The 16,926-nt window shown below is 39.2% G+C and overlaps 1 protein-coding gene across 1 annotated transcript in view; it reads left to right on the top strand.

Moving 5' to 3' along the window:
- Nucleotides 1–16,926, top strand: part of MAPKBP1 (mitogen-activated protein kinase binding protein 1) — a 137,089-nt gene that overhangs the window by 70,075 nt on the left and 50,088 nt on the right. The window contains exons 4-9 of the mRNA XM_063289913.1: nt 2,817–2,879; nt 3,890–3,947; nt 7,499–7,669; nt 10,248–10,385; nt 10,538–10,720; nt 12,365–12,525. Coding sequence (XP_063145983.1) covers nt 2,817–2,879; nt 3,890–3,947; nt 7,499–7,669; nt 10,248–10,385; nt 10,538–10,720; nt 12,365–12,525 — 774 coding nt within the window. The remainder of the gene's footprint in view (nt 1–2,816; nt 2,880–3,889; nt 3,948–7,498; nt 7,670–10,247; nt 10,386–10,537; nt 10,721–12,364; nt 12,526–16,926) is intronic.

The following is a 16,926-nucleotide window of genomic DNA, read 5'->3' as shown; positions in this document are numbered from 1 at the left end:
TATCCTGCTTTTTTATTTATTTATAAATAACTGAAGGTGGTGAACATACCTAATTCTCCTTCCTCCTCCTATTTTCCTTACAACAACAACCTTGTGAGGTGAGTTGGGCTGAGAGAGAGTGACTTGACTAGCCCAAGGTCATCCAGCCAGCTTTCATGCCTGAGGCGGTCCAGTTCACAGCCAAGCTTGACATGCAGGTCTTGACACACGTTAACCCCGATGGCAGGGAAACTCAGTCAGAAGCTCTGTGTTTGTCTGATCGTGGACCCTGACACAGCCTCTTATTCTGGCAAGACTTCTGGGATAGTAACAGCTGCTCCATACAACTGTTTCATCAGTGACGTATTTTGAAAAATAAAAATAATATGGCAGCTTGTTATATTTTTGTCTGTCATTCTTGGTTGGAAGTCTAGCTGGGAAAAAGGGTCTCAACCTACTGAGGGAGAAGAAACTATTATTATATGGTCTACTTCTTATTCTTGCCATTGCTGGGTCAGTTCGTCTCAGTTTGACTGTTCCTGCTCTGCTACAAGCCTTGCTCTCTTAAAAAGATTCACAGGAAAACAAATGACTTGGGCAGGGCCAAGGTCAGTATAATAGTGTTCAAGGCAAGGAAACTGTCAGACCAAACTAAGTACATGGCACTAGTAAGGGAGGATTGAACTGGAGTGAGCTAATGCCTGTAAGACCACAAGTTTGGGGAAAATCAACGGGAAGGGGAGAGGAAACCTGGCACGGAGCCAATGCTGGAAGGAAGCGGTTTCACAGAATTGCTGTGCTAGATGAGTCAGATTCAGTGTGACTGTGATTTTGACGTCCGATTCCTTGCTGCTTTGTTCCTAAATTTAGCTTTAACAGGGAAATGCAACCTTTTCTGGTTCTACTTATTTTAATTATATGCTATTTCAGTGAGTTTGTGCCAAGCTGCCCTATTCTTATCCTTTCCTAAACTTTCATATAGAAGCTGTTGGAAGACTAGAGGCCTCTTGTGTCTGTTACTCAATACAATAAGGTTGTATACAGATAAGCATCACTCTGCAGTGAGCCTATAATAGAAGCTAGGTCGCTGCATTGCAAATATGCCTCTTAAGGAGAACCTCTTTCACTGTTTTACAGCAAAATTGTATTTGTACAGCACTGATTCACTTTTGTGTCAGACTCAGGTCTGTGCTCCCTTTCTATGAGTATATTTTATAAACATAAAGAATGTTTAAAAACTTAGGGAAAGACAAGAAAATGCTGAACAAATAACTCTTTGAGCAGACAAAAGCAGATTGGCTGAAGTGTTTATGTATCTTCACATGACGGTGGCCTGTACTCCAGAATAAATGAATACACTGGCTGGATGCTAGGTAGGGTTCTTGCAGGAGAATGCAGACACTTCATATGACCTTGCCTGAATGTTAAAAAAGCTCATGTGGGAAGGCTGAAACTCGGCAGTCTCACCATTTGGGTGTTTTTATTTTAAATATTTATTTATTTATTTATCAATCAATCAAACTTGTCACCGCCCATCTCCTCCCACCCAAGGGACTCTGGGCGGTTTACAACAAAATAATCAAAAAGCAATAAATATATAATAAAATTCAAACATATTTATTTTTATTTGGTGGGTTTGCAGAGCCTGTCTCTAGGGTGTTGCAGGTACCACGTTGCTGACTCCTAATACTCAGCTGAGAGTCAGTTACGATATTTTGAGTGTCCACAACTGCCTCTGTTTCTGTATTACTCTACATCAGTGTTTTTCAAACTTGGCAACTTTAAGATGTGTGGACTTCAACTCCCAGAACTGCTGGCTGGGGAGTTCTGGGAGTTGAAGTCCAGACATCTTAAAGTTGCCAAATTGGAAAAACACCGCTCTACATGTTGCTGCCTAGTCATGTATTCCCTTGTAATATATTGAAGAAACTTCCAGACCAGTTCAAAGATCACTGCTATTCCTTACATGTTTTTCATTTTTAGATTGTACTTCTGCTTTTCTTAAAGACGTATTGACCGATATTGAAGAGAGAGTGCAGTTTATTCAGAAAGTTTCTGTGCAAGCTTAAACTTTAAACAAAAAAATTGTAGCTTCATGGAAAGCCAGTAGTTGTCTGCAAGCACCTTACCTATGCTTATTAAATGAGACAACACACTGCAACTGTATTATGGGTGTGACTCTGCAGTGCTGCCATGAGCAATTTCAATAAAGTGCATTTCCATTGAAAATGTGACTGAGACTCAAAGGTAGTTTTTATAATGAGTTTAGTGTTTCTGATGCAACAATGTGTTCTGCAGTTTCAATGAAAACCTAGATTTACTTTATTACGCCTTTGCTCTTAACCCTTATCTTTCCACTCTGATAAAAATATAATTTGCAATTAAGTTACGTGCATTATACAGGACAAGCATAGGGCAACATTAGAAATGTTTTATCCATTCAAAAGAATCATGTCTCATTGTACTATTTCAGAATATATGAAGGGACTATTCAAGATTAATGTGGGAGAGCTAACTTCCATTCATGAAGAATACTACAAATACTGATGGCTGCCAACATCTAAACCTGTTTCATGCTGCCCATTAATGACTTTTGAGCCATGAATTTCATGATTACAGAGTAATATTGGCAGATTACCATATTAACTCTTAGTTACATGGAGTAGGACTTCCATCCCATGAAACATCCCATATTTAAGACCTATCAGAAAAATTATCTTCTTAAGGATCCAGAGGTGACCCTTTAGTTCCTGCAGAAAAGAGAAATACAATATTTAATAACCCAAATTGCAAGCTACATGCAAGATTTTTCAACTTTTACAATTCTTGTTCTGTAGGTGTGTTGTTGTGCTGTTTAACCCCAGGAAAAATAAGCAGCATCATATTCTAAACAGCTCCAGGTAAGTGAAAACACAGAGTTCTCAATTGCTAACTTGCTTATATTGTCTTGAGGGTAAATGTTGAGGATTTATCTAGCTGTAGCATTTAGTGAATTCTTCCTGATTAAGAATGGTGTCTAACTCTTGTAACCTACAGTGGACACAGAGTGAGATCTAAAGTTAACACACACACACACACACACACAGGGAAGTGATGCATACCAAAGAACAGACAAGCTTCTAGGAACATGTTGAACTGGTATTACAGAATTTCTTTCCCACTCTTTGGAAATTTGTGACTGAAGTGAAATGCTGAACTTCCTTTATATTGAACTCCTGGATACATTATATATTATGAATACCAGAAGTCAAGTCATGGTGATGATTATTGTGGGGAACAAAACACAGAGCTGGTTAAACAGCTGATTTCTTAACCTCAGTAATTTAAAATAATGTAAGATTCTTCTGCAGTTCAGGTGTTTAAAGCAGTAAAGTATTTACAGAGTGGGCTCTTGCATGTTGAAGTTCTGTATTCCTCCTTTTTAAAGAAATGCTGTGAGAGTCTGAGCTGTTGAAGCCTTCTTTTCCCGAAGCATGACTCCTGCTCAAATCTAAAGTCTGAATAAATCTCAGTTGAAAAAGTGTGCTAAAGAAACTGTCAGCTTAACACAGATGTATAAAGGTGTACTCCATTTTATTCTGCATTCCTATGTCTCCTGCCAAGCTACCCAGAGTCATTCTGGAGCTGGGCAGCCTAGAGAATGGATGGATGGATGGATGGATGGATGAATGGCCTGAGGTTCAAAAGCTTTAACAGGCAAAAATTGATACAACATGCTATGCTGCTTCACCTAGGTAAATAAGGACGCAGTGTTTAACTGTTGTAGAACCTTCCTTCGTAGTGCAAAGGATTTTACAGGAACATCACTACATTTGCATGGCCTTATCTTTACTTACTTTTATTGAGTTGAAAATGCCAGTGCTGTACTGATTTTGTACTATTTCATAGCATGATCTCTTCTTTCATACAGGAAGACTATTACGGCCCTTGCTTTCTCTCCTGATGGAAAATACCTGGTTACTGGAGAGGTAAGTTATGGTCACATGGCTCTCACGTGCCAGAAATTCAAACATTCCTTCCTCTAAATATTTCAATAGACAACTAAGGCAGGAATGACTGAAAAGCTTTCTTGATGACCTGGACTGGGGAGAGAGCCATAGTTCAACAAAAGAGTAGGAATAGCTTCTCACCTTGGATGGCAGGAAGAAAGGGTCTGGGATCCAGGTCTAAGATTGCTTTTCCTTATCCACCCTGAAAGGCCAGCATTCCTAGTTGCATCCTCTGTTCCAGCATTCGCTGCTACTTGGGCCCATAGTAGAGTATAGATGCCTGCCAGCTTCCCCTTTTCCACTGATATGTAAAGTGAGAAAAGATGGTGATGGCCAGTCACTGCCTGCCCTTCCACCTCAATTTGAGCCTCGCTCTTGAGCAGGCTTAACTGATGGAGGCATCATTTTGGGGGGTGGGATCCAGGCAGCTACTCAACTGGCTTACTACTGGAAAAGTCTATATACTTGAAACAGTGTGCTCAGAAAGTGCATTGCTTCAGCAATGCTGTGGCTGCCCAGAATTTCAAATGGAAGCAGGTATTAGGAGAGCTGTCAAGGCAGCTTATAAATATCAAGAGCTGGACCTGATTCAGTCTCTCTGTTGAATGAACTGATTTCTTTTTAAATTTTCAGGAATAGGGAAGATTTGCACTTTGAAAAAAATTGCTTTTCTCCCAATGTTACCAAGACATTTTTGAGGTCCCTAAACCAGTGTCATCAGGACACTGTTCTTATAGAGATATACTCCAGATGATCTGTACTAGATTTTATGCAAGCAGCCAGATTGTGTGGCTAGGGTCTGATAGGACTCATAGTCAGTGGTGAACATGGGCTTCCTGTACAATGGCCACATTCTGTTGGTAATTCATGGAATCTCCAGTACAAGGCTCGTGAACAACAAGGTTAAAAAAAAATGTGGATTTTTAGTGTGGATAGATAAGGGAGATACGTTCACAGTGGAAAGTAAGAAGTGTTGCTCAAGCTGCAAATGCATGATTACTAAAATATTTCAAGAATATTTTATTTTGTTAAAGTAAAAAAGAAAACTCTTAATTTGCAGATACATTGATTTAAGTGGCTGGAGAAGTAGGGAGGTTCTAGTTGTTCATCTGGGGTTGCTTTGCATTTAAAAACATTAGGGAGTAAACATTTAGACCAGTGAAGTCACCAGATTTGTAAGATGAAAAGCATTTGAAGGCGGAGTGACCTAGCTGCAAAGAGCCTCACATTTGATTTAGAAGACTTCAGACTTTAAAATATCACGGCCACTTTAATGAACTGCAAACCAGTGTTGCTTTTGTACTGTCGTGTGCTCTGAAGCATCTCTTCCAAATCAAATCCTAATGTGCACATCTTTCCCCCTTAATTCTTTGACTGTAAGAAATGAAAGGATGGTGTTAGTTTCTGCCTTGGATGGTTACACTTTGGGATACAAAGAAGCCAATGTTTATAGTCTTATTTACACTTTTTGGAAGGGAGGGACTTTGGGGAAAAAACTTGAATATAGTGACAAAGATGCTGATACTTGTGGATTTGGCAGGGTTGGGTTTAGTTGCTGGCACAAAGTTTTCTCTTTAAAAAATGTATGAAGGAAGCTAAAGAAGACGGCATTCAGTTTCTAATGTAGACCAGATATACAATACTAACACTGTGTGTGTTGTGAAGATTGAGTTGGTGCTTGCTTGAAGCCCACAAAAATGTTGGCAGCCTCTTGTTGTCCATGTTGGATGTCCGCCATGTGTATCCGGGAAGCTGATTACTCTTGGGCTGTGTACACAATCACTTCATTATTCTGAATGCTTTGGATTGCAGATATTGAATGCAGGGGGTGATTCAACTCACTCCCACCAACTCAAGTGATGAACTGTAGAATGCCAATGCCAGTCATAATGTCCTCTGACCTGCAAGTTTGTAACTGGGTTGACATAAGAATTGTGCTGGATGTAAAATGTTAGATTTGAGAATGGGCAGCAACACATCTTTGATAGCTTAAGAGCAAGGCAAGAGCTTCTCCTATTCCATGAGAATCTGATGCTCAGAACATTTTGCCCCTGGATATAAAATCCTAAGTTGGTAAGGCCCTTTAAGGTCAGCCTCTGCTTAATGCAGGATTTACAAAGTAGGATGCAATAACAGTATCTTTGACAGATGGCTGCTCAGCCTCTAGCCTCTCATGACTTCTGAAGCAACAGACCACTCATCTTCTTTTGGATTTTTGAAGACCTCTCCCTACAAAACATATTCCAGACTTTAAATCTTTTTTTAAAGAAAAAAATCTGAAATTCTGGAATTCCTAAATATTCTGACTGTTCAGTTGATCTTTGTTGTTGTTGTTTTTTGTTTAATTCTTATTGTTACCCAAGGATAAATAGTAGGACAAGGGGAAAGGAAATCAGTCAGGTATTGCTGTGTGGACTTGGGTACTGTATACCTTTAGATACAAAGGTAAATACTTGGAACATAGCCTTTTAAGACAATCTCAGAAGATGGTGGGCCACTGGCACCTTTCAGCATCTTAGACAAGGTTAAGTAAGTGATGAGATGTGGAAGATATTTCAAATTTACACCTAATGAAAAGAATTATGCTGCTCAAAACATGAGAAGTAGGTTGCTGTGAATTGCTAGGTTAGAAGCTAGGTTATGGTGCCAGGTATGCAGTATTAGAGTTCTAAAGAAATGGGCATTTTGTTGTGTCTACACACTTGAGAACTGGCTTCTGCACAGTGTCAAGAAGCTTATTTAAACCTGACTAGAAAACAGTACAGTATTGTTTGCTACTAAATGCCATCTCCCTAGCAAAAGGCCATTTTTTACAGGCTTTGATAAAAGAAGCTAATAAATTAGAGGCCTTTGCACTCTTCCTGTTTGTGACTCTCTGGTCCTTTCCACACTGATATTAGTTTCACCACTCCTGCCCTCAAACCTCTGGGAACAAATACTGTCAAACAATCGCTATCCTGTCCCTAGCTGTTATGTGTCTGGGAGTTTAAAAATAAAAGTCCTCTCTTTATAAATAAAGAGAGTCCTCTTTATAAATAAAATAAAATAAAATAAAATGGTAGCACCCCAATTCACATCATTATTTTATGTTGCATGTATTTGGCCATAAGAACAAAAACCCTTGGTGGTTGAATTGGGAAGCTGTTGAGCCCGTTTGATCTGTGGTGGAACTGCTAGGGCAGCCAAAGCTTGGGAGATGGGAATTCCCCAGTGTGGAAATGGACCACCCATCATGTTTCACAGGGTGTCAAAGCACTGCAGAAGAAGATACTAGCTCTGCTGTGGCTGAAGGTACTGATCCTTTTCCTGATTATTTATGATGTTTTCTCTTGACTAATTATATATGAAGCCATCAAAACGCAAACTAGGTTCTAATGTTGCAAATTGATCTCTGCTGAGATCAAAATGCTATATTAGCTCATGATTTATAAACAGAAAGTAGCACCTCTGGCTTGTTTTCCATGCTTGAATAAAAGTGCATGTATTGTAATTGACTATATTGCAATAGCTGATTCTCCTTCTGTTTACAGAGCGGGCATATGCCTGCAGTCCGTATATGGGATGTTGCTGAACGGACCCAGATGGCTGAGCTTCAAGAGCATAAGTATGGAGTGGCATGTGTGGCCTTCTCACCAAGCTCCAAGTACATTGTTTCAGTGGGTTATCAGCATGACATGATAGTCAATGTTTGGTCATGGAAGGTAAATTATAGCAAGATTCTTTGTAGTCATCATGTAAGCATAAGTGAACCTGCAACTGAAAGTTGCATTATGGAGTGTTTTCGAGATTCCAGCCAACCAACCAACCAACCCTCCTCACAGGAGAATCTAAGTTTCTCTCTCCCAGTTTGAGTTTGTTCTTGGTATATACAACAAGGATACACAGCCGGAGCCCCAAGGGTTGCATGCATTCTTGATGACAGATGGCACGTGGACCAGAGCCCTTCCTAAATATACCATCAAATAGAAGAATATAATTTAAAATTTGGGGCACAGCCATTCTGAATATTTTTAATTATTTTTAATTGAATTTAAAAATCAAGGATATGGAATTTCATCATGCCTGTAGGCCCTGCCTACTTTTTGGAATGTAGACCTCAGCTCAAAAAGTGGTTCACACCTCACAGTGGACGATGTCTGGTAAAGCAATAAGCTGCTGCCATGGTATCTCTGTATTTGCAATAACTGAGTCTGAAAGGATTGTTTTAGAGGTATATGCTATATTTTCAGTGAGACAGGAATAATGATTATTTAATAACTCCCTTCTAGCTTTAAAAAGATGTAGAGAAATGTTTTGTTACTTCTGTTATTACTATGTAGAATAACCATTCTGAAATGGCGTAGCAGCCTTGCTGGGAAGAATCCCCCACCACTTCCTCTTCTTGGCTCACTAAGGCTCACACAATAGAAGATCACAGCAGGCTGTTCCTTCTCCTTTTCAGTTAGATAGGAAGCTGCCTAATGCTGGGTCAGGCCACTGTTCTATCTCATTCTGTCCTGGTCTGCAATGATGGATACTGATTCTGAGCTGAAGATGCCAGAGGGCTGAATCTTGGGCCTTCTGAATGTTTGGCATCGCTGATCTACTGCCTTTCCCTTCTCAGGTTGACTGGATCCACACATTGTAACAAGTCATGGTTTATTTTAAACATGTTTGATTGAATTAACCTCATTTGACTGGGTTCACAGAAGAAGCTAAGACAAAAACAACTCATGTTATGGCTTTGCCTGATGTTTCTTATGTTTTCAATATTCACTCTCAGTGCAAAAATAATATCTGATACTTTGTTTAAAGTAACTGGTAATATGATCTGAGTTTTCTTTAGTTTCTCCTCTAAAAATAAATAATACATGAATATATACCTCTTCAAGCAGCAGAGATTTGTGTGTTTTTCTTGCGGCCTTTTCAAAATATTGCATTATTCTCTGCAATGCCAGAAACAAAGCCTTCAGTGATTGATACTGTTAATAGCAGAAGTGGCTTCTACAGAGAGAGTAGCTGGTTTGATCAGAAGTAAACAGGGAGTTTTGTTTAAATGTGTGCTTAATTTATTTCCTGGAACAACTGAAATGTGTTCAGTTTATCTAATTATATATGAGAATTCAGGAACATAATCAAGATTATCCCAGGCAACTAAAATGGCAATAATTTTTATATGCCAAATTAATGCTGGGCAATTTTTGTTGTTGTTGTGGAAGTTGAATGTGGTAGCCTGTCATTGTTAAGTCTGGATTTGTTCATTCTTGTATAATCTCCTGTTCAGCATGCTGTGCTGTTAGTCATAAATTGTTTCACTGCTTTTTATCTCTGCATGTTTATTAAGTGGTGTCAAAAGGCTTTATTCTGACACAACTGAGTGAGTTGGGGGTAAATCCACCTCTGGGTTTCTGAGAACTAGATATCAGAATGCAACTCCTAATATATCCATGTAAAATCATACTTAGATTTGTTTTCTTTCTTTTGGGCTACTAAGAGACGATGTGGAGGATAAGACACGTATCCCGTCTCTTAGTCATGTTAACTTATCTCTGCAGAATTTGATACTAATATTGGTGCAAATGACTAAGCCAGTGGAAGGCCAAGATTCCTGCTTCCACTGCAGCTTCTCAGGTCATTGGGACGCTGCATAAATTACTTCACCTTTGGGTGTCCCCATGGAGCTCTTGTGTCCTAACCTGCATGATCATGAGGGAGGTAGTTGCAGGCCTCTTTCTGTCCATGAAGATTTTTCCTGTTCTTGCATCAGACTTTGCTCTGTTCTGACTCTGTGAACTCTCCCTCTTTATTTTACATGTTGTTACTCATGCCAATAGTAGCGATATTTTTGTACTGTATTTTCTAGCACATATTTCAGACTTAATTCCCAGTCCCAAATGACTACAGATATTATTGTTCATCTCAGCAAAATACTGCAACCTACTTCTAAATGTTTGTCCTGAAGGTAACAGAATACAAATGTGCCCATGTGCAAAAAAATTAAAATATAATTGAACATATTGTCTTTAAAACTAAAACAAGTGAGAGTGTCCTAATTTTAATGTCCCAAGAACAAGGATACTGCAAATGAACTGAGAGTGTGCCCTGAATATAAATATAAAATATTTTATATAAATATAAAACTCACTTTTGTCATCTGACATGTGGAAGGCTGCAGCCTTTTCATGTATACACTCTTGGAGGTACAGTACTTCTGTGTACTCCCAGAGATCTTGTGCAGAAATCAGATACATAGATTTAATTAGCAGAACATCTGACTTGCTCTACTTTTCTTCTTTCCAGAAAAACATTGTTGTGGCAGCCAATAAAGTGTCAAGCAAAGTGACAGCAGTTTCATTCTCTGAGGATTGCAGCTACTTTGTTACAGCTGGAAACCGGCACATCAAATTTTGGTACCTGGCTGATAGCAAAACCTCTAAGGTAAAGGACATTGTTGATGCTGTTGAAAGAAGGGGAGATATTTTTGACCGTGATAGCTATGTCAAATTTATGAGGAATTCCCCATAATGTTCATCAAGCCGTTTTAGCTTCCCAAAGCAAAACATTCTTGACATATTGTTCTTTTGTGCCAGGTGAACGCTACAGTCCCCTTGCTTGGACGTTCTGGTTTGCTCGGAGAACTGAGGAACAATTTTTTTACAGATGTGGCATGTGGCAGGGGTAAAAAGGCAGACAGCACTTTCTGTATCACTTCTTCTGGTCTGCTGTGTGAATTCAATGACAAGAGGCTACTGGACAAGTGGGTGGAGTTGAGAGTAAGTAGTCTGTAGCACTTGGATATCTGTTTATGTTGGAGGTGAGAAGGTGATAGGAACCTCCCAATTGTTTTCCTAGTGCATGATTTTGAAAACATACGGCACAGGAATCTATCACGTCTGTGTTCAGTCAATGTCTGGATGGGATGATTTCTGGGTACATTCTATATGAAAAAAGAGATCTAATTTAAGTAGCTAGGTATGATCCATCTAATGGATAATGGTGGTAATCTGTCTCTCCAAGTGTTTTTCTCCTAACAAGATTTGGATACTAGAAGTGTATTTGTTTGGGAGAAATCATTGAGGAGGAATGGATGTTCTCTAGAAAAGTACACCACATTTTTATAGATGTGCTCTTAAACTGCATTCTTATTCTCTGCTTTATATAATTTTGACTGTAGCTTCCTGTAGCTTTGTAAATCTTGCAGAGTTTCACTCAGGCCCAAAATAGTCCCAAAACTACTGGCAAGTGCGGCATCAGGGGGTACCCAATTAATATTTCATTAGAAAACAACAATTTTAACAGTCCATTCCTAATATAAAAACTAGCTATTTTAGACCTGTTCAGTTGCTTGTATCCATTCAGCCATGCATTAGTACTATGCTTCAGTTATGTAACCAAGGTGGAAAAATAGTGATTTGTTGAAGCCCACCTACTGTAGGAGAACTTCCATGTGAATTGATTTTCCCTAGGCATAAATATTTCCCAAATCTATGTCTAGATTTCCCAGTGTCTGTAGATTCTGACTGATGTGTTATTGTTGAAGGACATTGTGAAAACCTTTTCTTCCTCATGAAATGGTAAATGCAGAGATGCGGAGTTTTTTTTTCCTTTTTTAAAAAGGAACCCAGCTCCTAAGCCCTTGCTCACTCTTCAAACTGAATGCTTTCTCTCTTTTCCTTCTTTTCCTTTTGGCACTGAAAACACCCTCTCTCTCTTTTACTTAGAACACAGACAGCTTCACAGTAAGTTCTAATGCTCTCTTGTTTCCAGCACACCACTGCCCCAGCATCCCTCCCATTTGTCATCTTTTTTTTCTTTGCAATTGTGCTAACTGCAGTAGAATTTAAAAACTAGAATAAGATTGAGTCTCAATCAGGAATTATGTCCAGTTCTTCTATTGCTTTACATAGGGTTAGTTCTCATTCCCAATACCGGGGAAATATTTCCCGCTGAAGTATGCAAATCCCTGTGTGCAAGTGTTGTGGTGTTATATGCTGCTGTTCTGGTCATTTGGCCATGCTCATTCCATTCCCACTCTTTTTTCTTTTTTAGTCTTATTCTGCAATAGTCATCATTCTTTCATCGCTCAGTGTCCATTGGGCAAATTTCTGAGTTTCTGTGAGGTGGCTGTTATTTCTCTCTGGTGTAGTGATGATACAGTTTTGGATGGATAAGCAGTGGCACAGATAGTCTAACTACTGAAAATAGGAGCTTATGATAATGGTTGTCCTACAGAAACAGTCCTGTAAGGGAGGAAGTATATGGAAAGAATACCCCCAGTTTAGTTTCTTCCTTATATTTGATGATTCCATCTCATCGTGCTTCACTTTTTTCCCTTTTTCCCTTCTTTCCTGACTACTGTTTTCTTTCATGCCGTGTCATGTTATGTAGTGGCTCATGGTGATATCTTATGCCCCCAGACTACTGTGGCAAACTGCATCTCTGTGAACCACGATTACATCTTCTGTGGCTGTGCTGATGGTACCATTCGGATTTTTAACCCTTCAAATCTTCACTTTGTGACCACGCTCCCCAAACCACACTTCCTAGGGACGGATATTGCCAGCATTACGGAAGCCAGGTAGGAAAAGGAGAGATTCAGAAGCAACTTGTGTTAGAATCTAGCTTCAGTATCTATCTTGTATCTGCGATTAAAATTGTTCAGGGAGCAAGAGAAGAAAAACTCTGCTTCTGAAAGGGGTTCCCAATGAGGCTCCCTTCACCTGTACTAGGCTGCAACTCCCATCATCCCCAGCCAATACATGGTATCAGGTTTGAGGAGGCTGGCAGAGATGGTTCTGGAATAAAAGTGTCAATAGTCTGACAAGGTGCAAGGCAGCTGCATGCATTAATACATGTAAATTGCTTTGTAATTTTTTTCTGATTTAGAAATACGTTGTAACTCCTCACTTTATTTCCTTTTGCTGTTTTAATCTTCTGTCACGCTCATTGTTTGTTTCTTCTTTCCTTCCTCATTCCCAATTTCTAAGATAAAGTAGCAGAATGATTTTCTGTAGTGGATTCAGCTTCCCTTTGAGATGTCCCCTTCTCCATACTGGAAGTCTGGAGGCTTGTCTGTCTCCTGGTGGTAACCTGGATAGTGCTTATTCTGATGTTGTTGGTGCTTCATGTGGTACAGCTAGCATTAGATATGGTGAAACCCTTGGGTTAACTCTGACCGGCCAGGTTCCCTCCCATCTCAACAGTATCTTGAAGTAGTCATAGTGGTATATTTACAAAGCCCCCAGAAATTGAGATCTGCCAGCTTCTGAGCCGTCTCTCCCATTGCCTCTATGGCCTTGGGCCCCATTAGGAAGACTTGATAATAGAGCAGGTCAGGTAACTGGACACGAATTGTTCGAGTTGCATTAGCAATAACTTCCTTGATCTTCTTGGCTCCTGCATGTTCATGCCAGATAGTATATGCCCTTCTCACTTTCTGGGCAAAAGCCTAATAGGAATTGGTGCCTTCCACTGTATTGTCCTGGAGTTTTTTCTGGTACATTCTGGTTTCATTTCTAGTTGAGACTTCACCATGGCCTTAAATAGTGCATAGTTGTCCATATCACCCATTGTTTTGTAGGTTACTGATAAAAGAAAACCAGCTAAACATGATCTCGAGAACCAGATATGCTGATTTTTCACCATCTTATAGCTGTGGCAAGTATTTTCGAAGTTGCCCAGGAAATGATCAGGATCCTCCTTGGTTTTTGAAAACTTGCACCTTTCTACAAGAGGTGCTGGGAAAGTTGGAGGGGTTGAAGTAGAATGCCCTCCATTTTTCAACCTTGCCAATTGTAAATGATGAGCCTGCTGTTTTTTCTCTTTCCCTTCAACTTCCATCTTTTACATCTTTCTGCTTACTTGAGTTGCTGCTTTCTCTCCATTCTCTGGAATTCCAGCTCTATTCTTTTAAAGTGGGGAGGGGGGGGGTTCCAATTTTTTTGTGTTATTTGTGGGTCTTATTAGAGTGGTTGTACTGACTGCCACAGCCTCAGGCACTACTTTGACAGGTTATTCCCTAAGATACCTTTTGCTGGTTGGGCAGGGAAAGTTATCATCCCTCCTCACCAGCACACAGGAGAGCTCTCCCTTAATAACTTAATAATGCTATGCTGTTGAACCCAGAACTTGGAAATAAAAATAAGTTGTGTGTGTACTAGTCATTTTATCTTTTACTAAAAAGAATTTATAAAGAAAAGGAAGGAAAGGAGAAAAGAAAGAAATGTATTTGCCTGTCTACCTTCCCAGGTCAGATGACTTTCTGTGTGAGTCACAAATTAAAAATAAAAATAAAAAAAATTGCTCTGGGCTGCCCTCTATTGTTCAGTTGGTTCCACGGCTATTGTCATGTAGGAGCCCCTGGTTGAGCCTGTCGGGTGGACTGCAGATCTCAAAAATTCCCAGAAACGGTCTGGATTTCCCTTTCTGTTCCAGTCATTTGCTCTGGAGTTTCATTTGGTAGCTCCTGCTGTTACCACCTGTATTCTGGGGTGTACCTCACCAGGTATCCTCCCCCAACCCCAGTATGTGAAAGAGAGAAAGCTTTCATATACTCTGCTACTTTTCTAGTGATAAAATATTAAAAAACAAACAAAAATAATGTACTTCCGGTGGGAACATGGCAGACTGAACTGCTGTGCCCGCAAGCTCTGTGGGCAGAACTGGCATTGTGGCAGTTTTTTCGGGCTCAGGCTTGTTCTTCCTGAAGCTCAGGAACATTTTTCCGGATGAAGGAAAATGCTTGGAATTGACCATTTGTCCTCCAGATGGCGAGTTGCAGCCAGGAGATTGTAAACAGCGTTTGCAATCGATGGGTAAAACTTTGCTGGGAGGCTGGGACGTCACCACTTCCAAGCCGCACTGCAGCCATAAAGGGACATTAAGTCCAGCTACCCCATTTCTAAAGCACCCAATTTATTATTTTTAAAAAAATATTTTTACCCTAAGAGAAGCTTTCTACATTAAGGAGAAATGATCTCCCTCGGTGCTTATCGTTATTTTTGTGATTTTTTTTTTAATTTAAAGCTTTGGATTTTGCTTTCCATCCAATACTAAGGAGGGTTGAGAATATGTTATCATCTCCCTGTTGTTATTTTTGTGATAATTTTGAAGATTTTAGCTTTTTCCCTACATGTTGAATCTGCAGTTCTGAACATTTACTTTCCTGCTGCTACTTTCTCTGGGAACTGTCTGTTATCTTAACTCAGTTCGGAAATTTTCCATTACATTTCACTTTGGCCAGTTAAGTATCAAGGGGGCGCCGTAACTTACTGCCTCAGACATGGAGGATCTTAACCAGGCTCTCTCTGACTTCCACTGAGATATTAAAGCAGATTTTTTCTGATTCCTGCCAAGTTATTACGCAAGAGATTCAGAGCATTGTGGAAAATATGTGGTCTAAAATGTGCCATCTGGTTGGGGATGGTGTGGATGAACCTGAAGAACCTAACAGCGATGGAAAAGTCTCTCCTAAGAGTGAGATTCTGGCTTCTGTTGAAATCCTGGGTGAAATTGACAATGCTGAATTGAAGAACTTAAATGGAGAAATTGAGCTGCAAGAAATGAGTGAATTTGACTTTCTGATGGAATGTTATGGAAAAGAAGGGGTTATTATGTATGGGAGGTTTTTTGAAGAGAAGTCTGTTTGTGAGGGGAGCATTTGGGCTCTTCGATTTCTTTAAGAAAATAGGTCTGTGTTTATTATGGGGATGTGTAAATGTTTTGGTCTATTTTGAAGTGGGTTAAGGGACCAAAAATATTTAGCTGGATGGTCTTTTGGCTTTGGGTGATTTTATTTATTGTTAATGATTGGGATTATGATTATTAAGTTTTTTTAAAAAAAAAATGTTTCTTGTATTATTAATTATAATGGCAGACAATTTACATGCTTTTCTATTTTTGATCTTTATTATAGTAGACAGGAATGTATAAAATAGTAGGAAGGGAATAATTAAGTAATTGTTATTTTAGGGGCGGAAGTTGATTAGGTGATTTATACTTTTCCTTTTCTTTTAATGTAAGGGGAGGGAGCAACGGTATTTAGTGATTTTTATAATGTGCTAAGGGGTTGACTTGTAGAAATAATGTGATTTTGGTTTAATATAGAGTAAGGGATTAATTATGGGAAATTGCTGTATATCCTTGGTGTTTAAAGTTGGAAGTCACTTCTCTTTGTAATCTATTTAAAATTTTTCTCTTGTGTTTTCACACTTTTTTAGTTCTTTTTTGTAGTATTTTGTTTTTCTGTATCTTTTATCTTTTTCTGAAATTTAATAAAATTCTTTAAAAAATGGTAATATGAAAAAACAATGTACGTAGCCACCACTTGACTGTATAGTGTAAAGGTGCATGGCTAGAGGATTCAGTCTCCGCCCCCCCTCCCGACCTCCAAGGTACACCAATCTCACAAGAAATAAAGAAAATTGGTTATTTTTAACCTAAGCGGAAAAACCCCTTTCAACTTTATCCAAAATGCAAATATTTAATAGTAAAGGAGATAATTTGCACAGCTGTTCTGATTACAGGAAAACAGAAGCTTGATAGGAAGGAAGGAAATACAATGTCCTGCCAGACCACAAGATGCCACTTACCTGCTGCAAGTAGCTTTTTACTGCTAGAATTTATAGAAAGGAAGAAAAGTATTAGAGAAGGTTTCCAATACTGTACATTATTACAGATCAGTAAAAAACTAAATGAAAGTACTATCTTTGTTGCCGGTATGAAGAATGGAAAAGCTGAGAATACTGAAAAACTGCTGAGTGGTATAGAGATGTAAACGATAAGAGGCTCAGGCATTAGTATTATAAAACAGGGAATAAACCTAGCACAGCTTCCTAGTTAGACTGTTACCCATTTCTACAGGAGTGGCATTTTTGTGAAACAAGTATTTTCTACTTCAAATTACCTGGGCTTCTTTCTGAATTCCTCAAGATTCCAGCTGTTTATCCCAGTTTATTTGGGAAGAAGGTAAAACCCACTC

Source organism: Candoia aspera, chromosome 1 (genome assembly GCF_035149785.1).
Source record: "Candoia aspera isolate rCanAsp1 chromosome 1, rCanAsp1.hap2, whole genome shotgun sequence".
In the NCBI taxonomy this organism is placed as follows: Eukaryota; Metazoa; Chordata; class Lepidosauria; order Squamata; family Boidae; genus Candoia; species Candoia aspera.
Note: the sequence above shows the minus strand (reverse complement) of the source record. Positions and strands in the feature narration are given on the sequence as shown.